This window comes from Poecile atricapillus, chromosome Z (assembly GCF_030490865.1).
Source record: "Poecile atricapillus isolate bPoeAtr1 chromosome Z, bPoeAtr1.hap1, whole genome shotgun sequence".
NCBI lineage: Eukaryota > Metazoa > Chordata > Aves > Passeriformes > Paridae > Poecile > Poecile atricapillus.
The window spans coordinates 30,473,844-30,501,753 of NC_081289.1; the positions used below are offsets into that span (position 1 = coordinate 30,473,844).

At 39.5% G+C, this 27,910-nt stretch overlaps 2 protein-coding genes across 5 annotated transcripts in view; one reads left to right on the forward strand and one right to left on the reverse strand.

The window, feature by feature from the left end:
• LOC131573597 (nematocyst expressed protein 3-like) overlaps window positions 1-20,880 on the forward strand; it is a 25,248-nt gene extending 4,368 nt beyond the window's left edge. The window contains exon 2 of the mRNA XM_058827698.1: window positions 20,841-20,880. The gene's annotated coding sequence lies outside the window, so the exon portion shown is untranslated. The remainder of the gene's footprint in view (window positions 1-20,840) is intronic.
• Window positions 561-23,103, reverse strand: LOC131573595 (lamina-associated polypeptide 2, isoforms beta/gamma-like). Of its 4 annotated transcripts, XM_058827692.1 has the most exons (9): window positions 22,767-23,097; window positions 15,018-15,144; window positions 12,685-12,840; window positions 10,628-10,728; window positions 5,979-6,098; window positions 5,778-5,873; window positions 5,109-5,219; window positions 3,814-3,905; window positions 561-2,450 (listed from the first exon to the last, which is right to left on the reverse strand). In XM_058827692.1, exons 1-9 carry the CDS (start codon window positions 23,007-23,009, stop codon window positions 2,159-2,161), a joined length of 1,338 nt encoding a protein of 445 aa, XP_058683675.1. In that variant the 5' UTR covers window positions 23,010-23,097; the 3' UTR covers window positions 561-2,158. The 4 variants fall into 4 exon arrangements, with proteins under 4 accessions (XP_058683675.1, XP_058683676.1, XP_058683677.1 ...); XM_058827693.1 differs by lacking the exon at window positions 5,979-6,098; XM_058827694.1 differs by lacking the exons at window positions 5,778-5,873; window positions 5,979-6,098.
• Between the last annotated feature and the right edge of the window lie 4,807 nt (window positions 23,104-27,910).

The following is a 27,910-nucleotide window of genomic DNA, read 5'->3' on the forward strand; positions in this document are numbered from 1 at the left end:
TTGAAGATGCACTGCCTTCTAACTACAACTGAACTAGAGGTGGGTTACTTTGAGGACTTTTCTAGAAAACTCTTTACCATCTGTGAGGCAACACTGAAATTGAAAGCATTCTCCAAAACAGTGAAAAAATGAAAGAATGATGACAGTTAATTGCAACAAAATTCAGTCTGTAGTTTGTTTTGATTGTAGTGGGTTTTTTTTTCTTTGATGATATTAATAGTACCCCTAGCAGAGGCAAACTGAAATTATTTCTTGTAACTAGGAAAGAAAGATATATTTTACATGCAAACATGCAGAAACGTGGTGTGAGAAATAATTTAAAGTGAAAAGGAAGTTCCTTTAGCATTGAAAAACAAATGAAAGCTACTTTCTCCCCCTCATCCAAACTAAAGGCCTGACATAGGCTAAAGGATTATGGCACAAAACTCTGATACTGCAAATATTATGAATATTCCTCCCACCAAGTGACATGAACTGACCTGAGTTTATTATCAGATTTCAAATTATTTTTTCAATATGGAAGACCATTGCAGCACAAAATGACACCACTGATACATCACTTGTCTTGCTTTTGCTGCCTTTCAGCAATGCATTTATTTTGATAAGGAAAATCCACACACATTAAAATCATTTTTATTTTTCTCCATTTTTGACACCAAAAGTGAATGTCTTATGTTACAATTCTCTATAGGATGGACACAGGTTTAGCTATTTGGATTACTCAAAAAAGCAGTTTAGAAGGAAAAAAAACATTAAACAGGAAAAAAACCCCAAAACTATTGCTTTGCTACAAATTACCATGTTTGTTCCAAAGTTCACAAAGTAAAGCTTCCCCATAGCTATAGTCTACACAATAATTGTACCTAGAGTAAAAAGATATTGACTATTAACTAATGTTCTCAGCTTTTTATAAGTAGCACTTTAAGAATAAGTAGTATGATTTATTGCAATTTTGTACCAAGCAATAAGACTGAACATCTGTATGCTGCAGATTTAAGCACACCAAAAAAGTATACATTCACTTTAAAAAAATTTTTGCTTATCACTCTTCATTGGTAGTAGTGAAATCAGCTGCCTGCTCAACCAAGTTACACAATAGAGAGTGTTTCAGCATGCTTCCACTGAGAAAAATAGTCAATGGCATGAAAGTAGTAAATCTCACCTTAAAAGATGAAACTGTAGCGGAAAATGCAGCAATGCCCTCTTCATACAAGAATAAAACTTCATATGGAATTTTCATACTTTGAGAATACTTCTCTACACAAATATTTAAAGATAATCACATAAAGCTGTGTTGGAAAGACCTCGCTTTTTTAAGAAAGAAAAAAGACCACTGCTAAGGTTGGAATTTAGACTGCTTCAGATAACAATCTTGACCCAAAAAAGTATTTTAGTAACAAATTGTTATGATGTAGTTTTTATTTCCCACACATATTACTAATAAATAAGTTCCTCTAATACATCTCTTGCCAATTAGATTTGTATTCAACTCCTACAACACTGTAAGCACTAAAATGAAGGGATACATTTAAATGAAGTTACACTTAAACAGTTACTAATATGATACTAAGACTTTTACAGAAATGCAAACAGGTTTACAGTTACATTTACTAAAAAGTTACAGTAATCTACAGAAAAGGTTGCTGTTGTACTCTCTCTACAGCCTAAGAGATCAAATTCAGTTATGTTGTTACTGCAAAAATGCATAATGAAATGCATTTCCCTTTATCCCATATTAAAATCCTTCTCCACTATAATCTAGAGGCAGAAGTACAACTTCTTTTCTGTACAAATGAAAAGCTTTAAAGACACAGCTTCACATTTTACTACATTTTTGCCCTTCTCAGCTTCCAAGTTCTTGCAAAAACAAATATACATTTTCTCAAAAGTGAATTTAAAGGATGTCCACATTAAAAAAATAAAGCCTAAAAAAGTTCAAAGATTTAAAAAAATGTTACTCCTATGGCAGTGATCTCCTACTTGTCCAAAGTCCAGAAAGTTACCGATGTCCGTTTAATATTATCTTTCTTCCTTTATCCAATTTATCAGGTTCCAATCACATTATTTATAAGAAGTCCTTGAGCCGATGAGAGGGCAGAAGAGTTCTCTACAATTAAAAAACAGGAGACCAAATTGGGTGTGCCTTTCAGAAAGATATTCATTTGGCACTGCCCTGAGTGACAATATTCATGTATTTAGAAAAAGGATTTCCTTGATTAGTTTCCATTGACTGATAAACCAAAAACATGAAGACTGAAACAACAACAAAGAGAAAAACTTTTATCCACAAGGGGACGGGGCGCTGTTTTTTTACTGCTGGTTTCTCCGACTTGGTGTCAGTCGAGGTACCATATTTTTGTGCATACTTAGAGTAACTTTCCTCCAGTATGAAGTCACTGTGCTCCAGAGGCCGGCTTGCAGCTCCTTTGATTGGTCTACGGCAGCTAGCACTGTGAATTAAAAAGGAAAAGAACCTGAAATATTGCATATTTAAAAGAGCAATCTAAAGTACATAGGGAAATTTTAGTATAATTAAAGAACTAAGAATTATTTCTGGTGAATATAGTACCTGTAATACGATTTTTGAAGCTTGACCAATAATGATAGACACAATAAAGTTAGTAATTCAGTGTTCAATCAAACAGTCTTTAAAAAAAAATCTCAAATGCCACTTCATTCTATCCACATAAAAAGGATCATAACTTGCAATCAAACTGTAGAAAGTGTCTCCTTCTATTTGCTTTCTTAATGATTATTTTTGCAGCCCCACTAGGATTCCTAAACAAAAGATTCTTTCCGGCCAATAAAATATCTACTGATGGCTAAGCCAAAACAGAGCCAGAAGACAGAGCAGTAAGGATTAAAAAAAACCATGTACACTGCCAAATTCTAACATACAAGAAGTATACATGAATGAGTTTTACTTTTTTTTTTTTTTTTTTAAAAAAAAAAAAGTGGTATGGATTTAACTGGACCTCAAAACAGGAGAGCAAATTTGAGTGGTCAGCAGATGCCCCACAGCAGTAGTAACTAGTACTATATATTCTCCTTATGGTTAAGACTTTATGCAATTGCATTTTAAATTGAAGCTATAATTAACATGTTGGAAACACAGGAGATGATTTCACATCTTAACGTGGGGAAACTTTTTCTCATATGCTCTAAGCAGAGTGGTTTTTTTTAATTGGCCAATTAACCAGAGGGTTGCTTCAATTTTTGTTTAAATATAAAGACACAAAAAAACCCAAAAAACCAAAAAACAACCACAAACAAAAACCAAACAAAAAACCCCAAAATGACAAAAAACAAACCCAAAACCCACAAGTAATAGCCTTTCCTAGATGCCATCCTCATTCATGATAAGATTAATCAACATGATTGCCATTTAAAGGAAAAAATAAAGTATCTGAAAGTTCTTTCTGGCTTTGTAAAAGACAACTCAAATATATGGCACAAGATCTTTCCTTAATTTAAATGCAGGCCTAAGCGGTTGCATCTAGCCAAAAACTTAAATATTGCAAGTCATTACCACATAAAAGCTCTTTTCATTTAACTTTCACCATCCAGAAATTCTGGTAATAATTCCTACTATAGTACCACCCTGTTCTCCCTTCTCCAATTTAAATAAAGATGGGGCTGTTTTGGTAACAAATTTATGTATATAGAACGGAAGAATAGGTGACTGTCACAAATGTCATTGATCCGGAGTGCAAAAACTCTCTCAGAACTCTATCAATATAATCAAAAGATATTTCTCAGCTTAAATAGGTTTACAAGAACTGACAAAAGAAGCCCCATAAACTTTAGAAATACCTAATTCCTGTAGGTGTTGATACTTCATAAGGGAACAGTTCTTTAAGAATATCCCTTTCTATTCTTCTTTCTTCTGTAGTTCTCTCCAGCACCTAGGAAACCAAAAACAGTTAGAGGCCGAACAGACAGCAAAACTAAAAGCTTCTGTATAGCTATCTCAGTGACCACAACCATGTGCAATTTGTAAGAATGAGTGAGTCACCCAGTGACATTCAAGAAGTTTACTTCTTGGGTTTTAGAAGTTTGTTTAACCTTAATTATTGGCAGCCATCCGGTCACTTTTGGTGTCTTAAAGCATTCAGTCATCTCCTCAGTTTCCTTTAGGATAAACAATAAGTTGCATAAATCCTATACACCTGCCAGCCAATGATGTAGATGATCAAAAAAACTTAACCATCACCTCTATCATGGCTGTGTTGAACATATCACAGGACTGGTTGTGACCAACATGATTTAAAAAGCACTGATGTGGGCAATCTGTCTCTTCTTGCTGTAAAAAACCATGCCACATTACATTAAAATACTGACTGAAAAACCCCCATCAGAAGCTTGGAATAGAACATCACGTTTACCCACAACCTTCTATTTGACAACTAAGTCTACATGGCAGTCACATTGTAAATGAAATGTTAATAGCAGCTTTATCTACAGCTACATGAACAGACAAACAGCATCTTGCAATGTAAAATTCCACAACATTACAGTATTATATTAATACAATTACATATACTTGCAGGTGCTTTAGACAGTTCTCCAAGAGATATAATTTTTGGCAGCTTGAATAGGTTAACAGTTAAAGAATTATTTTCTTTCTTGATAACTGAAAGAAATCTACAGATGCTTTTTTAATTCAGTAATTTGGTGTAAAGTCATTCTACTACTTGATTCCCTAAATTAAAGCACATTGTGTTTTTTCATGATAGGTTGATTTACAAGCTCAAATGGAGATAACCCAAGTCTACTCTACTTTGAGCTATTCAAAGAATTTAAAAGAAAAAAAAAAAATCTACATTTTATTCAGAAAAATAGCAGCCCAAGGAGAAATAACATATCAACATATTTATCTTAGGAAAAAGAAAAAAATCAGATTTTCACACACACACACAAATCTGAAAGGGGAAGATAAAAGTAAGTTTATATTCTCTTTTATGTCATGTGACAACACTAGTTTCTTTTGACTGGTGTCACCTGGGCAATGACATCCTCCACCCCCTCTGTACTAAGAAGTAAGCACACACACAGGAATTTTGTTCACAGAGAGTAAGCAAGAGCAATCTAAGTTTTAATTTATTTACTTCAGCTGTCATCAGTGGTTTCTTTGGTGTTCTTCTGGGCATGTCTGAGAGTTCACTGACTGACAGTGTAGGAGCTGCATGCTTGAAATTTCCAGGCACCCTATTGCCAACCTGCCGAGATTCAAAATTGTTCACTCAGAAACAGCCAAAATACAAAATGAAAAGGGGCAAGGTGGCAGAACCAAACAACAAAACCTTTATGTGCATTGAATATATGCATGTTAGAAGTTAACTCAAGAAGGTTATGTAACAGATACTCCAAGATCAGCAAAGGAAACACACTGCTTATCATTCCAACTGGTTTCTTTTAAGCCATTTAGAAACATAAAAGCTATTTAGTTCACAAGAAAAGCCAAACTTAAAAGCAAATATTCTGCATGTACTTAAATAAATTAAGAAAGTATCTAAGCTTTTAAAGTGTTTTTTTTACAGCCCTCCCCCCACAAAAGACATCAGATGCGACCTAGGTGTTGACCTAGTCCCATCTCAAAGTGAACAGTATTAGGTATACTAAAACAGATACTGAGTATGTGTTTTCAGAGACTACTGAATAGTCTTACTTTCCTTAAAACAGTCTTCTATTTGTCCAAAACAGAATGACTCTGTCAGTGAAGATATGTTACAGAAGAATACCACAATTGATTAAACATATTTACTAAGCATATTTACTAGGGTCTCGTTGCTTGCAGCCAATATAGTTTCATTTATGGGAGTACTCTCTGATATTACAGCATCATCTATAGGCAACTGTGCTGTAGCTTCCACCTGTTTGTTTAAAACAAACAAAAGACAACAATTGAATAAAAGAGCCACTGGGACCCTAAGAGTGAGAGAAAAAAAAACTTGTCTATTATAAAAGCCTCTCATCACCCTTTTTCTTGGTGTTCTTCTTGACACTCTTGTAGACTCCCTAGAAAATGCCTGCAGAGGTCCACTTTTTGAAGATCCACTTGTCCAGACAGTCTCAGTAACTTCATCTTGAGAATAGGTCTATTCAAGCATCAAACACATGATCATATACGTGAAAACCAGCTCCAAACATTGGATACTCGCAACCAAAAGCCAAAATAGCATGCACACTCCAAAAGCAACATGTTCTACAATCAAAGAACGGTGGATCCTAATACATTCAATAATGAATAGCTAGCTAGATTAGTAGCATTGACCATAATATTTACATTTCAGCACATTGTTGTTCAAATACAGAACTGAATAGATAATGCCCAATAGTAAAAACTGCTAATTTGCTCACTGCCCTGGAATGAGCTAACACTACAAGGAGTTACATCAAGTCATGGACAGCAGACATGAAGCTTTCAGGCCCATTACATTTCCTGCCTACACACACACAAATCTATGAACATAACAAGAAAGCATCACCTTGTTCTCTACACTGATAGATTCTCCCAAGCAGAGTTGGGCACAGTTTATGGACAGACACCTAAGTTTCAACAGGAACTAATCTTCAGCCACAGGGGTCGGGGAGAGACACTAAATGATCTTAAAAATTTCCACGTACAGGGATGAAACTAACAATTATCACATAACAGGTTTAAACAATCAAGCCTGATACAGATCTCTCACAAATCAAAGTAACAGCATGAAGCACCCAACTTTTATAGCCATTAACAAATGCAGATCATTCCCTACACTTTACTGCAAGTTTCATGTTCAAAGCAAATATCCCCCTCAAAACTGATTCCAAGATGGAAAGGGAGATGTGAAGCTGCTTATTCTAGATTACATACAAGATTTTCTTTTATATTTGGTTAAGTTTAAAAATAAAAATTATTACTTTTTAAATACTTCTATCTTTGCACATTAACACCTCATACAGTGATGTATTATCAAGTTTTTGGAAGTTACACTCATTGCTAAATAAAGTTACACACTGCAACTGCCAATTACAGGTTCAATAGTGAAATGACTTCACTAGAACAGTATTAGCCACAAAACAATGTCTTAAGAGAAGAGGCTGAAAAGTACTTATTACTTGAGAGGGGACAGTGAAACTAGATGATCAGCTTTATGGTTCCATGATAAATTCTGTATAACAGCTACTAAATGCCCAGCAGAGGGAGCACAAGTGCCTCACTTCATTCCGAAGTCACTGAAGTATTTTATAAAACAAATGCACAGACCTCAGGTCCGAACAGATTCAAGTTTGTGGTTTTTTTAGAATTGTACATTTCAGCCTAATTCTCCAAAGTTCTTTGCAAATTTAACAAATTTAACAGACATTTGAGGAAACATCTTCTAACCCCTTCTCAAATATTTACCAGACACTGCATTCTCTTCCTTCGGGCAACCTACAACCACAGTTCCCCACCTCAACCCCATACACTTTCTATTTAAGAGGTGTTCTTTAGAAGCTTAGAGAAAAAATACTAATTTCCGAGTGTTTTTACTCCAGTATAATCCACTCAGGAAAGCAGGAAGGCAAATTCACTCATACTAGTAACGAAGAGCTCCCCATCCCAGACTATTTGACTACAAATTTCTTCTAATGAAAAGTTAGAAGCACTTCACTGATTACTGCCTCTCTTCTTCGGATGCTCCAATTATATGTTTTAAGCGCCAAGTTTCAATTCTTTTCTTGCATGAAAAGTCAAGGAAAAACCAGAATCTACTGCATAAAACCCATCCAGACTTCAGTAGAACACATTCAACAGACAGAAAAGAATAAAAATTATTGTCTACAGTTATAATTACCCTCACTGTCAATGGAGCAGGCCTCTAACAATATCAAAATGTAACACCCATGTTAGGTACACCAACACCTGTAGGTAACCAGAGAAACCACAAGAGTGTGGTACACAAGCAGTGTTCAGCATGTGCTTCTAAACTGCCAAATAACTCAAGCAGTGGAGCTATAGATTATGACTACCTCAGCTACCACTTACCAAGTTACTATACAGGTAGCCAAAAAAATACAGGGATGAGTAGGGGAACACAGCACATGCAGAATGTCACTGTACAAAGTTTCAGGAGAGAGACTAGTTCTACACTGCTCCTTAACATTTACATAGTTTAGCCTGCCTCCTTCTGTCCAATGCCATTTACTGTCAGGCTGAGTTTTGAACTCCTGCTCTAGATTCACCTACTGGATTTGAAGAGGGTATTTAAATTAGGGTTTTCTGCCAATTTTTCACTATGAGGAGGTAATTAAACACAAGTAGCTGAGCTCAAATTCATCCAGCACTCCACTACTAACTGACTGATAAGACCCATAGGCCTGCTCAACTTCCCCACCCAATTTCTTTTGCAGCAGTCTGCCTAATAACTGTCTATCTATTTGCACTCTTCTTAAGAGAGCAGCTACATCCAGCCACGCCAAATGACAGTCTTGTCCGCTATGTCCATCTGGTCTAAAACCAGCGCTACACAGGACCCAGAAGTAACTAGCAAGTCTGCTCACACCGCACTGCCCATCAGCTCAGCCTTACCATGCTTCAGCCACACACTCCGAGTCAATGCCACACATTCCTCAACAGCTGAAATAGTTCTGCAAAATGAGCATAGTCCCTTGACACATTAGCTGAAAACTACAATGCAATTCCACAGGAAGAAGGGGAGGGAAGAAAAAAATCTTCTCCATGTTCTGGTTTTGTTCTCAGTAAAAAGATATGACTACACACATTTGCTAGCCAAAAGCATTAAGCTGTTCTTGGCTTCAAGCAGCTGCAAAATTTTCCTGGGGGGTGGGTGGGGCTGTTTGTTTTGGGTTTTTTATATGGTTTTGTCTGTTTGCCATATTTAAAAAAAACCCAAAAAAACCCAAGAAACAATCAGATGTTCAAAGGTGAAAGGTTTAACAAACTGAAGAGAGCTTCTGAAGAATTTGGTGAATTTGAAATTAGGTAATTTTTTTGATTATTCCTTTGATTAACTCCTGATAGTTAAAATATTCAAGTTGCAAAATATTGCATCTGTACTGCACATGTAAGACTGCAAGGCAAAACAATAATGACCTGATACTAATATAGTGAAACTGGATGACAAAAAATTGACTAAACAAATCATCACCTAAAATGTCACAAAAATACCTCACTAAATCTATTATTCTGTGAGTTCCTGAAGACTATAAGTTTTGTTTGTTGACAGAAGAATTAAATATCTTTATTACACTGAAGCTGGCAGGGATTTCTGGCAGAATAACTATTTCAAAAAAAGTAATTATTAAAATACAAGAATCTAAAGATTAAGATGCTCATTATAAAGACCATTACAAGCAGAAGTTCCCCAAACAAATTAAAGAACACTTGGTGCATTGGGCTATGTGTGCATTTCATTTTTTGAAGTAAAATCTGTTCAGCTTGTACCCTAAAAGTCCAACTTAAAATAACCAAAGTAGTTATAGATCTCCGTAATTGTGTTGTATTACTCAAAGTCATAAAGCACCATTTAACCTGCTTTAAGAGCTGTCTGTAGCTCAAGCATGTTTATACATATACATACACACACTAAGTAGCAAGCATCTGGCATTTAACAAAGTACTGAGAAAAGTCACTGTGATCTGCAAAAATACACCAAACAATTAACAAGTTAGATCCTGAGTCACTGAATGTTTCATTACAAGTCCTTTACTGTAGCATAACTCCACTACTTACTAGTCAGATGAGCACTGTAAAGACTCTAAATATCCTAAGCTGAGGAACAGGGTATTTAATGATGCTTTCACATCAGAATGACAGATCAGCCATCAACTACCGAGCCCTGTATTCAGCAGCTTGAAAATCAGAGGTGCTTCTGTAAAATCCCTCTTGCATTAAGGCAGCAGAACTAATATTTATAAGTAAAGGACAGGTGGTACACGCAGGGAGATCTACACTTGTTATTTATCCTTTTTCTTCATAAGGAGAAGTTTTTCAACAAATTTATGTCTACTCTAATACTGCTGCTACATAGTTGAAGAAAAAATATTACATAGAGAGCTAGTGTATGCATGTAAACATATACACACAACTATACATATAGGCACATCCCCAAATACATATTATATTTAAATAAGTCATTAAACAGATCCATTTAAAATGCATACCTATGTCTATTGATAGCTAACCATATATATATGTATTTAAAAACACTTCTTAAAAAAACCAAAAAAATCCCACACATCCCTTTTTCCAAACTTTTTTTTGAGAAACCACTACTTTTATAGAATCAAGTTGACTACAAGCATCCAACAGAAAGCCATCAGCCCATATGAATTAAAAATCTGTCAGATTTCTAAAACTAAACATGTTAAGGTTGCCTGCTCTTCTCTAGGAGGTGCTACAGCAGCTGGCAAGTCAGACAAACAGCAGACTGTAACTTTGAACATTATCAGACATGCTAAAAACAGCCACTATAGTTAATCCACAAGATTTTTCATGCTATATTAGAACAGGCTTTCTAAAAGAACTTTAAAAAACAGCATAGCGCACTTAGTCAAATGTGATGTTAAAAGTAGCAAGGTGTTTAGTGAGCACATCACCTGCAGTTAGTAGTTGTTCCACGTGCCACTATGATAAACATACCTGGTTGTGTTCAACAACTCTTTTTTGTTTGAGTGCTACTGCTGCCTTCGTCCTGGCTTTCAGAGGTTCTCTCTTCTCAAGCCTCAGCTCAGTCTTCGGATCTGCGAACAGTTTTAATAAAACTAGTTTCTATAACACTACTCGCTGTTGTATTAGTTGAAATCAAATGTATTTTAATAAAAATTCATTTCAAGAGGCAACATAACTCTTATGAGATGCCATTTCCATAAAAAGCTGTGAAACAGGTATATTTCTCTATTAATGTATAAGAGCAAAGGTTTTTGAAGAACAAACTTAAAATTATTTTGAAGCACTGACCCACATATTTACATTTTGTGCTAAAACTCCTACATTTCAGATAAGCCTTGACCAATCCAACAGTTCCATTTAGAAATTGGTATCAAATTGCAATTCTTTTAACTGAAGTACCATTCTGCTATTGATTGCAATAAAGGTATTGAAGCTTGTCAATGTTGTTTGAAGTTGTTGCTTAGTTTCTTCTAATTTGTGTCCTTTTATATAAAGCCCCACTTTTGACACAGAGAACGGTTAGCAGTCATCTCACCAATAAGAGGACGCATTATTTCCACTGCTTTTCTAAAATTCTAATAGCATTACACCGACATATTTAAGACCTACTTATAAAAAGAAACTTGGTTTTGGTAGGGGAAAAGGAGAATATTTGGGTTTGAGATTTTTCCCCAGGGTGTGAACAGTTCAGTAATTATATGAAGCATATGAAATTATAAGAAGTTAGCTGTCAGTTGTGACTCGGCTCTTGGCTGTCACAAACATTAATAAATCAATTTCTAACATCCCTTTGCCCCTGAAAAATGCAAGAGATAAAAGTTGAAAAACAAGCCCAAATACGCAATTACTAGGTGCATTTCAACCCTTTCTGTCTCATGTTCATGAAAATTCCTGCAAAAGCAATAAGAAAACCCACTCCCAAAACCAAGCCACACTAAATAATCATCTTCTAACAATCCATTCAAGTAATTCTTTAAAACCTGTGCTGTTTTTGTTTTTTTGTAAATTGCACAATGGTGTGTTTTCAGTTCCACTTCCCCAACCACTACACTTTCTTGATACAAACTTGATGTTAAAACCACAAAAAACACACACACAACCAATCAACCTACCCCAAACTACATCAATAAGGAACAGCACATAAAAGGGGTTGAATCATAAGTGTTAGATAGTGAACAGAAAAGAAGAAAAGTTTAATAAACAAACATTTATTCACTATCCCATAGTAAATAACTACTGTGAGCACCATAAGACAAAATTGGACTGATACTTAAGTACGACATGCAAAGAACATTGAAATACCCAATATGCAATTCTGTCTACTGGATTTAAAGGCTCCAGTCTGGGGAAAATGGATTAAAGACAGCTCAGTAGCAAAAGGTTTCCTTTCCCAGAACAGGCACCTGGATCACTGTGCTGGTACTGCATGATCAAGCACATGACTGACATGGCCTGCAGCAGTATCTTACAGCCTCACCCAACAGCAAGACTGTAGGAGAATAGATTGTGGAAGATTAGGAATGGCGCTGCAGCAGAGCCTCATCCCTAATGGGGTGCAGCTGTATAAGACAGGTGAATAGAACTGAAGGAGAAGAAGTGTGGAATGCTGATGTGACCAATCACAAAGGAGTAAAAGGGAATGTAGGTATTATGCATGAGAAAAAGGAAGATATAAAGAGTTAGGAGAACAGGGAGGGAGAAGAGAGACTTTTACTGGCATTGCTGTGAGGAGAAGGAAGGGTCAGGCAGCCAAGTAAGGGACAGGAAGGAGTTAGCTGGTCTGGAAGAGGGAAGGAAAGAAGGAGTCAGTGCTGTGTGAAGCTGCCTGTGAGGGTGCACACAGAAAAGGTAGAGAGTTTTTACTACAGGATAATAAACTAATGGCATCAGTCAGTTTGAGACCACCGTCCAGTGGTGCCAAGCACCAATGCCAACACAAGATCATACGCTCTTTAGGTTATTTCTACTGCAAGTATCATTCATGTATCATTTGAATCATTCCCATGCAAGTTCCACTCAAGTCTTACCTTCTTCATTGTCGCTGTACTGGTCAGAATCATTGTTTCCATTCTGTTTGGTGTTCTCAGTAGTTGAAATCGCTGGGAGAGGCACGGGTCCCTTCAGGTCAGGACCTTGTTCCATCAGTTTCAAAAGCTTTTTCTCATAAAGTTTCCTAGTAGTAGCTACAACAATGAAGGATACATGCTAAAGAAACAGTTTTAATCTTTCCTGACTTGACTGATAGAATTTAGCTGTTACATATTCTTTGGGAATTTTTGAACATAATGTGTTGTTTATTTTTAATCAGTTTGTATGACCCAGAGTCTCTCTCTCTCTCCATATATACACACACACCCCCCAAGACACACAACTCTAGCTCTAAGGCTTTAACTTGTCAGTTTAAGAGAATTCTTAGATAAACTTAGACTTCTTCATACACTGAAAGTTTACAGAAAGGAAATCTATGGAAAGGGAATTTACCAGCTTCTTAGACCTTTTGCTTCATATGCTGCAATATAGAAGTTGCTATTCCCTCACCAAAAAAATTCAATGAGTTTGATATTACAAGTGATGCCATTTTATGTTTTACCTTTTTTTTTTTCTTTTATATGTTCTCTCTATTCTTCACACATATATGTGCAGCTCTGTAGTCTACTGTATTAGTGATTTGCTTTCCCAGTACTTTTCCATGGCCTATCCTTAAGCAGAAAGACAAAACAAATCCCAGAGCTCCAAGCCACAGGAGGTACAATCTGTACTATCCTGGTTCTTCCTGGGAACCAAGGCTGAGAACAACTCATCAAGATGCATTCTCCTGGCAGAATTACAACTAGTGCTGAAGTGGGGTCTCCAGAGCAGGGACTTGACCTGGCAGGGAGAATTGCATCACCACTTGTCCTCCCCTAATCAGGACTTTTTAATGAATGATGCTAATTTCCTAAAACCTATTGTACTCATCCCTGCGGGTAGGGGTGAGCTTTTGTGGACACCTTTTCATAACTGCTCCTGGAGGCCTTCAAATAAAGATCCCCTTTTATACTACCTCCGTACTAAAATTACCTCTAGTTTCATTTCCAGGTTGGAAAAAAGGCAACACAAGGGTAACAATTTCCATGCAGACTGCACTATTATTCTCCTAGCTCCCTTACCCTGGAATTACTGCCCCTGCCTTTGTCTTGTTGGCAAATTCAGCCCATTAAGCATCAGAGGTGGTGCAAACAAGCAGCAGCAACGGAACTTTCTGCTTGATACCACGTAGCCATCAGGTTGGCTTGCTTGATCTAAGAGGACAGCTGTTTAAAACATTTTAAATCTAGCACATACTTCCACATCTGGACTTTGTTGGCAAAAATCTGTAGAGGTGACTGCTGCTTGAGCTGTTAGCAGCAGAAAATAAAAGATCCTAGCTTTTGAAGTTTTCTGATAAGAGGAAACCACCACTTAAAAGAAATGGCAGCCTCTAAAGAGAGTCCATACCCTGTAAGAATTAAAGGAAATAAATTGGACCAAATGCAAATGCCTTTCCAGTGGACTACATAGGTTCTTGAGTTTTTCATACGTGAGTACTATCCAAGAGGTACAGAATGAATGGCAAGGCATGCAGAATCAGCTAACTGAAAATATTACAGATAAGGCTTTGAATATACACAGGACTGCAGGCTTAGTCACAGACACTTCCATCCACCTAGGATTTCAAGAACATTCCACAGAAGGCTCTGCACTCTACAGACAACAATCGTTTTTGAAGAGTTGTGAAATCAAATTCCCTTGCCATTAGGCTACTGCACAATCTGAAAGGCAAGGTGCTTTGATCCCACATCACAAATGAGTGCCCAAGGCAGGAGATTAGGCTGGGGTCAGGACTACTCCACAGGCCAGCACACAGGACAGAATGCTAGGCAAGAAAAAAACATCAGCAAAGGAAAACATTACTGCACAATGCAGTGATTAGGAAATGCTCTAGGGAAAGGGAAGTTCCCTGTTCTCATTCTGCTCTCAATACTATTAGGTTATTATGTAAGATGTCTTTCCTATTTAAGTGAGCCCAGATTTAAACCTCTGTATCTGAAGACCTAGCAGTACTGAACTTTAACTAACACAGCTTCAGAACACAAGTTGCAATATCTCCAGCTGGCCTAGAACACAAGAAACAAACTGCAGACTTGCCCACCTACAATGCTTCTAGACTTCTTAATGTAAACAGTTCAATGAAAATATCCTAGGTGAAAAGTAGGATTGCAACAGTACTGGTACTAAAAAGTAACTATATCAGGGAAACTTCACAAGTGAGGTTTAGTGAGAAATAAAGCTCAGTTTTACTGAGTTAAAAGATTAGAATCTACTAGTTCAATTGACCTACCTACAATCGGGCCAGGATTTACTCCATACTTCATAAGCTGTTCTTGGAGGTCTTCATTACTCATCTCTGTTACATCTAGGTCATCCTTCTCCTCTGGTCTGGGTTTGTCAGTTTTCTTTGTAGCTTTCTGAGAGCAGGAGGGAGAAATGACAGACAGGGTGTTTACAGTGGATCCTGAGCACATCTTTTTCTTTTAAAGGAACAGGAAGACATATGAGTAATAAACATATAAACCCAGAAGAAATTCATCCTATTCTCCCCAATGATTAGTACTAAAGCTTATGTGAAACAGTACAAACATTTACACCTACTAAGAAAACATGCACAAATTTTCTACTTAGGAAGGAAATACCCATTACAAGTCTCCTCTACAGTTAAAAATAAAAAAAATCACTCATTATTCTGGTCTGGTGTTTCAATTTGAAGTTCAAGTATACAGTGGGAGGGGATTGCTTTCCTGTGATTGGAGAAGTAAGCTTCCACCTGTTTCACCATCACTACAGAAAACTACAAATAATTATGTTACATTGGCATGTTTCTGCACTATTTTTCTACCTGGTAGGTCAACATTTCTTCCTCTAATGAAATGGAGGAAGTTCTTTAGTATCTACATACTTTCAACCAAGTTTCCAAAACCCCTGTTCCAACTTGTCCTGTCACTCTCTGTGAGATTACTTGATGTTACAAGGTAGAGTGCAGGAAAGGCAAAAATCAGAAACAGACGCAAATTTTCAAAATCCTGCTTTTCTGCTTACATCTCTGCTACTTGTAGCTCTAACAAATTCTAAACCCAGCTCTGGCAACACTATGTGAACACTTGGCAACGCATCATCACTACATACAGATGGCTATCAAAATAATCTGCTGAGATGCTACTCCTAAACTAGCAGTCTCTGCTCGATCCAAACAGAGTGATCATAATATTTAATAAATATTTGATCATAATATTTAATTACTACAATAGGCATTGTGAAAGTGAAGAGGTAAGACAGAAAAAGCAGAGGATTTGCAAGTTCTTTACTAAGAAAGACGTTGATACTGCTTTGAAGTAAATCATATTTCTATCTCAAAGTTGTATTATATAAACAGAAATGATTTCTGCATTTAGCATTTTTCTCAACTCAGTTGTCCAGAGGCCCAATGTGGTTTTTTTTAGTACTAATAAAAGACTAAAATTCCCAATACAAATATGCTATAAACACTCAGAAACAATTAACAGGTCTTTTTCTTGTTGCATTTTATAAGATAGCAACAAAACACTTTAAGACGATTTATATGAGCCAAGAGTATCTATCTATTGATGCCAGTTCAATATTTCTTTGCATACAAGCTTGGTCTTGCCTCAAGTATCTTGGTATTTTAAAGCTAAGCAGGGACTGTATGAGGGTTTCCCAAATATATCTGACTCCCAAATTTTCCTCTGACTCCTGGATACTGCAGCACAATGAACGTAAAATCAGCTGCTGGAAAGCAACAGAATCTCCAAGAGATCATGGCATTTCTTTACTCTAAGACAGACTCCAAACAGTCTGAAGAAAGTATAGGGTCATTAAAGTGGCGGATTTGACTAAAGACAGATTTACAACTCACTTTATCAGTCATTCCACTCCTAATTAGTTTTTGAAGCAATTGAGCCTCCTTACAAAGCACACAAGAAACAATCAACCTGCAGCTGCACAAGACTTTCGTTCACTCTTGAACATGTTGGTCATAACATTATGCCAACTTAAATATCACATTAACTTAAATTGCATATTCAATGCACTTTTTCTACACTACGGAACTGTCCAAACAGAAAAAAGTCCTGAAAAAAAATGCTGGGTTTTCTTGTTAAGATCTGTTTAGACTAATGACAGCTCTGGTGTTTTCCCACATCACCAAGCAGATTAATCAAGATGCTAGTCAATATTTCAGAAGAAAACTACCATGGTATAGGAAATTGATATTCAAAGACACTTTAGAGAAGCTGGCAACCTGTTGTAATGTATCCCTACCTTGTTCACTTAGAAACCACAGAAGATACTATAACAATATACACCAGAAAAACTACTCAGCATTCTGGATGCTTTACAGAAATCTTAGCCATCAGAAATCTAACTGCAACTAATAAGTACCAGGGTACTCTAACAGAAGAAAATTCACATATCTCATGGTTTCTTTGTGGCTTTTTTTCCTTCAAAATACCACTTTACTTTTTCCTGCACTACTGTCACAAACAGATTATCAAAATAGCGAGTTTCAGCAAAGAAAAAGAGTAGGGAGGGGACGAAGAAAGTTGAAAGTAATGTGTGCTCTTCAATAATTGGGCCAGATGTGTTCATTTTGTGTTCTGTAAGGTCACAGCTTTTACTTTTGAACACCTATTCTCCTTAGAGCAGGAGCAAATGACTTCCCTTGTACAAGTAGAAAGCTGCCATTTAACCATTCAGTGGACCACCAGATGATCCTTAGAAGCATGAGGCAGGACTGAAGAATTTCTCATACCTCAGCTGTGGTATGACAGCATTAACTTCAGCAACAACACTTGCTTTAATTACCACTACTATTACAGTATAATGCACCGCTACACCTCCTGTGCATCACAACTACTTATCCACTGCACTACATCACAAGACTGACCAAAAGAGCTAGCTTAGAAGCTTAACACTGTAAATTAAAAACAAAAACCGATGCCTGCATTTACCTGTTCTATGATCACTAGTAAAATCTGTCTTACTGTGGTGCAGAGATAAAGTACTTAAAATGAAATTGTGGCAATATCCAGGATTTGCCAAAGTAAGGTGGTGCAGCTGACCACTTTGCCCACAATGTAAATATTTTTTCAATAATACACCCAAATCTATGTAAATATTTTTGCAACAATATACCCAAATCAATAAATCCTTATCTGAAGATCTTCTAATCCCATCCAGAGCTCACAGCATTAAAGAAATATTTCTAGTCATTGCTATTTTCTAGAAAACAGAAGATGGAAGACTATCTGCATACTTCACTTGAGAGATTTGTTCACATCAGAGATAGCAATTTGGTAGTGGTATCTGTCAGGCTCAGTTTGCAACTGCCTAGGAACTAACTCTTCAAACAAGTATTGTAGTGAATTATAAGCATGGGGCTGCCACACAGCACTGTCAGTACTAGGGCCACAGAAAAACATCCTAGGAGAAGTTCATCTTCTCCAAGTATCATCTCTTGACAGCACAAAGCTTTCACGTTCTTTTGCTGGCAAGAAGAGCAGAATATGCAAGCAACAGGAATTCAGACTTAAAAAGCTACCTACCCCTTACCTCTGGCATTTCTGCTGAACAGAAATGAAACAGCCAGAGACCAGCTTAATCAAGCAACCTTCATAAGCACATGTGGTAGTCCTAGCACTGTCCCAGAGACACGCCTAAGAAACATGTTGGTTTTATTATTCAACAGCTTCTTTGACAACTATGGGACATCACCAGAAAACTATTTTCAAATCCCAAGTTAAATGGCATCTACATCAGGATACACAATGATTTTAATCCCAAGCAGGTACAGCTTCATCACTAGATGCAAAAAGAGTCAGGGTTTGTTTACAATTTCTCTGAACAAGGTTAAAATAGGGTAAAGAAAGCCCAAATCACGCCAATAGAATAACAGATTTATACTGTGAAATAGATAGGTCTTTATTCCCCTTGTACTTTTTATTGTACCATAGACAATCATTTCCTGCAGTAGAATTTCCTTTTTGAAAACTCAAGTCCTACTGAACTTTTTAACCTTAAAGGCCTGGAGACAATATTTACCAAAAGCTACAGGACAGACAAAATAAACAATGGAAATTATGCAGCAGCAATTCAAAGATACTGATACACACAACTTAAAGTATTCACTACCTTCTAGCCATAATTAGTAAGTGCCAGACTTAGAATTTCCAAGTCTATGTACAGTAACAGTCATAAATTATAAGATTATGGACTATTCAACCCTTCCACCCCCTTCTCCTCCCAGACCCTAATTTCCATGTTACTTGGTGAAGGAAATGCACCCATTCAAAGTCTGAAGCTGCAGAGCAGTATAGCAGGACTTCTCACTGTAGGTGGGACTTACTTTGGTCATCTCATCCCTGCCCACAGCTTTCTCTCAGCCAGCAGATGAGCGCCTTTTAGAAGTCCACAAAGGATTGAAACTGTATTCTGGGTGACATCCATGCAGCACGTCAGGTACAGCCACACAGGAAACATGGAATAGATTCTCTGCCTTCACAGGGCATGCACAGCTGCTGTCTCACCTATCCAGTACACTTTCCACACACCTAATCTTCTAAAACTACCAGTTTTACTATTACCTTCTCTTTCCCAATAAGGAAGGGATTGAAGCTGTTGTTGTTACCTCAGCTACAGACACCACAACCACAGCATTCTGACTATGAAGAGCTGAAGCTGGCTCTTTATTTACTTGGCTACTTGATTATAACAAAAAGCTCCAACAACCCAAACTAAACTCTTCCTCCACCCCCCATCAAACCATGCATCTTTACCTGATAGGTCTCTTGTATGACCTTTCAAACAGGCCCTTCAGGTCCAGATGGTCTCATCATACCTTCATTAACAGGAAACAGTTGACTGATCTTTTTCATATCATCACTTTAAAGGTCAAAAATATCACTCAATAGGTTTTAGAAATGATTCTTCCAGGACATGAAATACACAATAAGCTCAATCATAATAATCTACACATGCTAAGCTCTGAACAGTTCTTGTTTAACAGCGTCGAGACAATATTTTTGGTACATGTTTTAAAGTAATAGTCCTAGGGAGGCAAAAATCTAATTTTATAGTTACTTTTCCTGTGAGCTATTTGTGCTGATATCCAGCCCATAACTAACCAGGACAAGGGGCATTCAGATGCAGACGGTTCACCCTGCAGCAAAACAGTGTCTTGCATACCTAGTCACAGTCCTCACAGACTATTATGCTAAACAAGCTTAGAGGAAAAAAGAAAAAAAGCTGCTCAAAAACCTTAGTCGATCTGGAGAAGCTGGCTCCTCCACTAGACAGTACTATCAGACTGAGGCACAAACAGGCATGATTTTAAAAGCTTTTCTTCTTCTGGTAGGAATATATAGCCAAAGTGAGCTATTTATTCTTGGGCTGGATAGATCTAAGCCAGAAAAGTGATGAATTCAAAGCACATAATTTACAACAGAATTCAAACTATGGGGTTTTGTCTGTGCACAGCATTTATCAATAGAAAATAAACATCAAAATGCATTATCAAATGCTCCGAACTTAGAAAAAAACACGCTAAAATGACAATGTAAACAGTTCAAAATCACTAATGACTACAGCCATGTCAAAACTCTGATGCCAGTACGAAGAGACCCGGCGTAGCTTTCAGTGACTGCAGCACGCATGTTCAAATTATTCCTGTGCCCTTGTTACTCACGCCCATTTTAAGGAAAGCGCTGCCTGTCCCGTTCAGGACCCCGCGGCTGCCGCAGGAGGAGCCGCTCGCAGCGAGGCCCGGCCCCGGCGCGCCCCCTGGCGCCCGGCCCCGCCCGCACCGCCGCGACCCCGCCCGCGCCGCCCCGCCCTCCGGCTCCTCCGCACACGCGAGGACGGCAGCTCAGCCAGACGCCTCTAACTATCCGCTCGTAAGAAAGGGAAGGGCGAGCGGGCACAGAGAGGAGCGAGGGAAAGCCCGTTCCTTTATTTCATTCCTCCTATCCATAAATCCTTGCAGTTAGAGCTTCCCCCCTTGCCCCTTATTTCTATCTTCTTTCAGACGTCCGAGTGCTTTTCCTCCCGTCCCCTCTTAATCTTATCAAGATATTTTGCTTTGTTTTTTCACCAGAATCCCAGTCCCTGGGATGTCAGACTTCCCTCACTCTTCCTCCACTTTCCAACTGCTCTGGGGGCAAATCGCTCTGGAGACACACGTGCTAATCTTTTTGAAGGAGAACTGATTAGAAGAAGCACCATTGTGCCAAGAGACACTGACAGGGACAAGCTACTCAGGATACAAGCAGTTTCAGAACTACTCAAGTGGCTCAAAGGAAGCAACAAGCACACATCATCCAAGTTTGTTTTGCTTAGCAGGTATTGTTTGGGATTCTTCTGAGTGTTTTAGCTTAATGTTGGTTGTTTGTGGCGCGGGGCGGGGTGGGGAGGCGGAGAGAGGAACGAGGGTAAAGTGACATAACACAGGGCACAACTGACCCAAATCTGAGCAACACTCACTGGAGTATTCGCTGAAGTTCCGGAACTTCTGATGATACAGTGTTCTGATACTAACACACAAGATAAGCACAAATAGCACAGAGCCTTCCAGATATTGTTAACAAAAGTGTAGGAGTACCACCCATTCTGTAAACATCAAAAAAGTCACCCGTAATTGTTTAAACTTTGTGGAAAGGAAAACTCAGATCTAGGATAGGAACTACAGTTCTGAGATGTTCCTTCTCTGACAAGCATGAAACAAGTCAGATTCAAGCACATCCTGTTTTACTCAAAAGCACCTTATAAATGCAGACCACTCTAAGAGAAACGTCTGTTTCATTTTAACTGCATTTAGTAAATGCCAGTTAAGTGTCTGAAATGGACAGATGTTAAGGTAAATAACTTGGTTTTAGAGATCCTTTCCTCTTGAAGTTGCAGTTTTCAATTTTTTAATTCAAGAACTTCTCTCTTGGGCTTTTGATGGTTAAAGAGTGAAAGACCTTCAAAGGACTCAGTTTATCGGCACTCTCTTAACTAATGACCTTTGAAACATAGTATCTAAGATACAATTAAATAGTTATACTATCACACACATTAGGACTCCAGAAGCTGATAATCATTATCCAAGTCTTTTCTTGAGACCAGAATTACAATTTTAATTACAAAATTACAATTATCGATTACAAGACTGTTTCCTCAATATATGTAAATTTATAGTCCACTTATGAAAAATTAAGACGGAAATCACATTTTTCCCAAAGAGAAAAATTCCAAATGGCACCAGTTGCCCCTCTTTCCTTACATGTGTAAAGTCTAAGAAAACAAGTGCAGTGGACGAATTGAACTGGCACCAGAGGCGCTTTGCTGTAAAACACATCTTAGAGGTACGAGCAAGACATCTACATTATGCAGACCCTCTTTACACTAAACAGTCCACTTCATTAAGTGAAACAAACCAGCTGTTCCCTCACAGCTTCATCCTTTCATTTAGAGGCATTTACACCGAGTATGGCATTTACACAGCCGTACAACCGAGACAGGAGAGGGGAGTCCTTTCCTGAGCAAGTTACAACCTCGTAGAGTTCTCTTCCTTCGTTCCTCCAGCACCGAAATAGTATACTTAGGAGACCGCTCGCCAAGCTATAGTAAAGGTTCCCTAATTTACAGTGGGGGGGGGCTGTCGCACACTCCACGCGCGGTCGCGCTGCCCCTACCCCCCGAGCCAGCTGCTCCAAAAGGCGCTTAGGGCGGGACGCATCCCGGAGGAGCGGCCGGCGGCCCCCGGCACCGACCCGCCGTCCCAGCTCGTCCCCGAAGCGGGGCGGCCGCCCGCCAGCGCCGCTGCCCCTCTCGCCCAGGCGGCGGGACCGTCCCGGCCGGGCACGATCCCACCCTCAGCCGAGCTGGAGACACTCCCGACCCGTGCGGGGACCCCGGCGCGTCGTGCCGCTCCCCGAGCCGCGGCCGGCGGGCGGAGGCGGCCGGCCCCGTTCGGGCGGGAAAGCGGGCCCGAGGCTGCCGGGAAGCCGAGGCGGCGCGGGCGGGAGGCAGCGGTACTCACCCGCCCGGCGGCGGCAGCGCCGCGGCTGCGGGCTCCGAGAGGTGTGGGCTCCCGCTCCTCGTCGCTGGAAAAGTCGGGCTGCGCGAGGGCGGGCGGGTTGCGGGCGGTGAGGTGCTGCAGGTAGAGCTGCACGTACACGTCCTTGCGCTGCTCGCCGCCCGGGAGGCTCACATTGTTAGCGATCAGCTCGCTCTTCAGCTTCTCCTTGGTCAGCACCGACGGATCCGCCAGGAACTCGGGCATCGCCGCCGGCCGCAGCCGCCGCCGCTCTCCCGGGAGAGGCACCAACAAAGCGCGGGTAGAAGGGGCGGGGGAGCGGGAGGAGAAGGAGGAGGACTCGCCTGCTCCGCGCCAGGGACCAGCTCCACAGGGGCGGCCGCGCGCACCGAGCGCTTCTTCCCAGCCGGCAATAAACCGCGCCCTGATTGGCGGGGAGGGCAACGAAGCGGCTCCGCTATTGGCTGGCGGGCGGAAAAGGGGCGGGGCGCGCGGGAGCAGCGGCGTTGGTGCTTTGCGCGAGGGACAGTAACGCAGTTTAAATTCGGCTCGGGCGGGAGAGGCGCGCGGGGCGGCGCTCGCGGGTGCTGGAGAGGGCGCTGCCCGTGCCCCGCGGGTCCCGGTGACGCCGGGACCTTGCCGGGCCCCTTTCGGGCCCCTTTCGGGCGGCAGGTGTGTCCCCGCCGCCGGGAGCGCCCCTCCCTGTCGCGAGCAGCGGGGGAGGCTGTTAACGCGATTCCAGTTACCTGCCGTGATCCCGGTGTCCTGCCGTGACACCTGCCCGCGCCCCTGCCCCGCAGGCACCTGCGGCCCTGGCGGAGCGCGCCGCGGGCGGCCGTCCCTCCCGCGCTCGGCACCGGGCGGGCACGGCAATTCTCTCTGCCGGGATAACCGCCCCAGCCTGTGCCTGTCGGGCTCTAGAATAAATCCAGCCGCGAAATCGGTAGCTAATCTATTTGCGTGACTGCCGCCGTTGCTGTGACTTAGGCGCAAAAAAAAACCCCAAATTTGCATCTATAGTACCGTAGAGTTTGAAAGGCGCATAGTCATTTTATTAATTTATTTGTAAAGTCGACTTCCAAAATGTCACAAGTGTGTCCCTGCTGGAGAGGTTCGACTGAGTTCAAGACTGCAGTCTTTCAGTCTTTAAACAGGCGGGTTAAATCCTTCTGTGTTTACACGCTGCTTGCTGGGAACGCGCACTGCTTCTGTCTTATGGTGGGAAGGGTTTAGTGTTTAGATTTGACTATATGTCCTAGGCTTTTGAGAACTGTCTTGCAGTACTAGAGAAAAGAGTTTAAATGCGGCTATTTTAATTTTCCCATCAGTCATGGATCTGAAACAGGATTGTTGGTTTCACCTACTCCCCTTTGTGTTCCAGAAGTTCTAAATTGCTGTTGGGGAAAGGGATTTCTACTACTGTTGTGCGCTCCATCATGGAGCGGTCCTGGTGCCTGCTGTTCCTATTTACCTTGCCATAGCCTTAGTGTCAGCTAGATGAAGGCAGTGAGGGTTATTTTTTGCGATAGGTAATTTCGGGACAGATCAAAGACCCACCCAACAGGAAGCCTGACGCTTCCCACTGATGAATTGGTGTGGTGTAACAAAGTAATTAAGGCTAGGGAGAAGCTTAGCTTGAGGCATTTCATTTACCTTGCTGCACCAGCAGTTCTGTGAGGTGGCAGTCGTCTGAAGTTCATTATTATTTAGAGCTGAAAGTGCTTGGTTCTTGGTGTACATACTTAACCTGTTCAGTTTGTTTGGCAATGAGGCTGAACAGTGGGTAGAAACATCTTCCTCTGTTAATACCACACACGTACACAGTAAAAAGTAATGTATCAGCATGGATTGACTACTCTCACTTACTTTTAAGTTTGAATAGAACAAATTAAATAGTTCTATTTTTCAGCATATCTTACCCCAGAATTTACTAGGTAAATGGATGTTATGTGACAGGTATTTTGGAAATGCTTAAAGAAAATTTAATTCCTCTTCAAATTTGATAGTACTAACTTAAAGCATAGATAGTATTTTTCACTTGAATGTGCTTCTTTTTCAGATATGGAACAAGTTGCACAGCATACTTCAGAGAGATTCTTCAGCTATCATGCTAATGTAAAAAGCAATAACTTCAGCTCATATCAAGTCTAAAATATTTCAAAGCAGCATAAGGGGGAACTGTGTCTGGAAAATTTTAGCCAAAGTTAATAGTGAAAATACAATCTAAAAAGTTGGTGCAGTCACCATCTTACATCCCCACAGACAATAATGATACAATAGCCCTGAAATTTGTTTATTGACGGTACTTCTTAGAAGAGTGCAGGCACCATTTGCAACTCGCTGTTCAATTTCTGTAATACAGTTGGTGCTGGCTCCTCCTGTGAGTGGCAATTCAGGAGTGGAAGGAGGTACAACTGCTGAGCTTGAAGTCTAAGTACATTGATGGTAGGGCTGGTTTTAATGCATTAAGTGTAGCGCAAAAAACCCTTACAGGAATATGGTATGAAGTCGTAAATCCCTACAGTTACAGTTCAGCTTTGGTCATATCAAATGGATGGGTTGACTTGCCTTATCTTGGCTCTGTGTTTTTCGGCTTTTGCTGTCAGATGAAACTGGCATAGAAGCATAAAGATAGCAGAGACATATCATATGTTTTAGCTATTTGCTCAAGCTCCACTAGAGTTGTTGTGGAGCCATTGAGGTTGTGGGTCTGATTAACATTGCTTAAAGTTCATATTTACAGTATTTAAATATTGAAAGTTGTTTTCCCCAACTATAAAGAAAAAAATTGTATTTATTGTGAATTACTTTCTCTGTTACATTGTTACCTTGAAGTAACTGCCTTGCACTGACACTGAACTCTTTTATTGGTTACTTTCAGTTGTTTCTGAAGCAGCCAAACCTAAAGAAGCAGTATAGCAGTATATAATACTTCAGTGTCACTCTTCTTGAGAGCAGCAGACTTCTCTGGGAAGCCAAGTCCCTAAACAGTCCTTGGCACTAAACTGTCCTTTATTGGTTCCACACTTGTTACTGTCGCACTTAGGGATCAACAGGCATCTTCCACTCAAGGTAAAGACAGAGAAAGTAGTAGAAGAAAGCACCTAAATGTGCACATATATGATGATTGACACTGGAACTTGCAGGTGTCACCACAATTGGACCTTAGTACAGTGGAAGATCTGCACATTTGTTGTTTGTTCTGTTGGAAGAAAGGAGGTCAATTTTTGCAGCATGAGGCAGCAGCCAAAGGGATGAAGGGAACAAGTTCAGTATGAATGAGCTCAAAAAAATCTTTTTGTTGTGACAGTGGGGGGGAAAAAACCCAATATGAGTACAAATATGAGGTCCCTGCTCCATATGTCTATTCAATAATTTGCTGCAAGGGCTGGAACATGGAACTGTTGTTTTACCATGCCTTCTGCGAAGCTTTCCAGTACTTGAATGTTTATGCCTAACTGCAAGTTCTGGTTTTCAAAGACCAGAATACCTGCTTCTACCTGAGAAACAGGTAATTACAATTTACCTCTTGTCAGTATAAATGCTGACAAAAGCAAAGTTTAGGGAAAAAAGTGAAAATGTTTTAGACTATAGCCATTTCCGGTGGTTAAAAAGCTGCTGTAAACTTGCCTAAAAATGTGAACTATGCTGAAAGAAGAAGCCAAAAATCCTTCATTTGTAGGACCCTCCCAAATGTCTGGAATTTCTTAGCTTTCCTGAGCGTGAGAAAGATATTTTTCAAGCATACATTCATCTTTGACATGAAAACACTGAATGCCTTTTAAATTGTCTCAGATTTCTGGCTAGAGTTTTGCTAAGTTTGTGATTTCTAACCTCTAATGCCAGACAAATAGTTCATGTTGCAGTATGCTGAAAAAAAACCCCTTTTCTATATATGTGCATTCAAAAAAGTATCCTACATTAAGTGGAGGGTCTGGAAAACAACCTATAATGAAATATAGATGTATAATTTGCATTCATATGTAACATTACCCTCACAATAGATAACATTGTGAAGACTATAAATTCATAGCAAAGGCATTTAAGCAAGTAGTACAGACGTGCTCTTGTCTTAAACTGAGCTGATAAAGAAAAGTAAAAAAGCTGTATGAAGTATTAATTCAGTCTTGGCAGGTTTCACTATGAAAATGATGATTTCCCTTTGAGAAATTCACTAGAAACTGGAAAGCTTTACTAGAAATAAAATAAGCAGTTGCCTAATCATTATAGCACAGCATAACTATATAGAATCAATTATTTATTTTCCACAATCTTGATTAATTTAGAAAAATTAGGTGTCTCTTTAATAACTCTAGTTTTCTCATTAGAAATGCCTGGTTTTGAAGAACAAAGGGGAAAGTGATAAGAAAGTTTGCTTTAGTATAATGGAGCATATTGCTTCTAGAGCAGTTCCAGAGCTGGCAGCCACTGGGAACGCTGCTCTGCAGTGTCACCTGACACAGTGAACAGACAGGTGAATAAAGCACTGTATGGCTGTCCCCAGGCAAGGAAAGAAATTTGTACAACTGCTTTAAAACATCTTACTGCCGATCTTGTGATAGTTGAAGGCCTATACCAACAAGGATTAAAAACAGAAGTGTCAGCTCCTGCTTAAGTACGTGGGCAGAAATTAAATGGACAGTTTTCAGGGTAGTTTTCTACACTGGATCATTTCCAAACCAGAATTATTTGGATATTTATTTCTGTAAAATGCAGACAGAAACTATATTTGCCATATATAAGCTATTACTTCAGCTCCACTATTTTTTGACGCTTAAGTGGATTTAAGTTTTTGTCTATATTTAGCTAGTAACAATTTCATATGAAAAAACATCTGTGTTAAGAGATCAGTCAGGTTACAAAATGCAGTGTTTAAGAGTCAGCAAGAGACAAAAAACACAGAAGCACATAGGCTGTTGAGATGATGGTGAGAGACAAATACCCACTAGCATACTCGGATGCCTCAGAATGAATGGAGTAAACCTGACAAAATGCCTGTAAGGTCAAAGAGAACTATCATCCCCACTTCACCAACAGGAAATTGAGTGTGAGAGTTTGTAGATAGCTAATGCACATTTAATTCTTTCATTTAGTTTTGAAACATCACTAGATGATTTTGATTTAGGGACAGTGACCTCTCCCCCCCA

What these genes read in the sequence shown, in the direction of transcription:
- LOC131573595 (XM_058827692.1), bottom strand. Translation starts at nt 23,009, where the DNA reads ATGCCCGAGTTCCTGGCGGATCCGTCGGTGCTGACCAAGGAGAAGCTG. An exon ending in GAAGAACACCAAGAAAAAGG is followed by an intron (nt 5,874 to 5,978) that starts GTGATGAGAGGC and finishes TTAAACAAACAG; the next exon opens with GTGGAAGCTACAGCACAGTT. An exon ending in AACCACTGATGACAGCTGAA is followed by an intron (nt 3,906 to 5,108) that starts GTAAATAAATTA and finishes TTGGTTTCCTAG; the next exon opens with GTGCTGGAGAGAACTACAGA.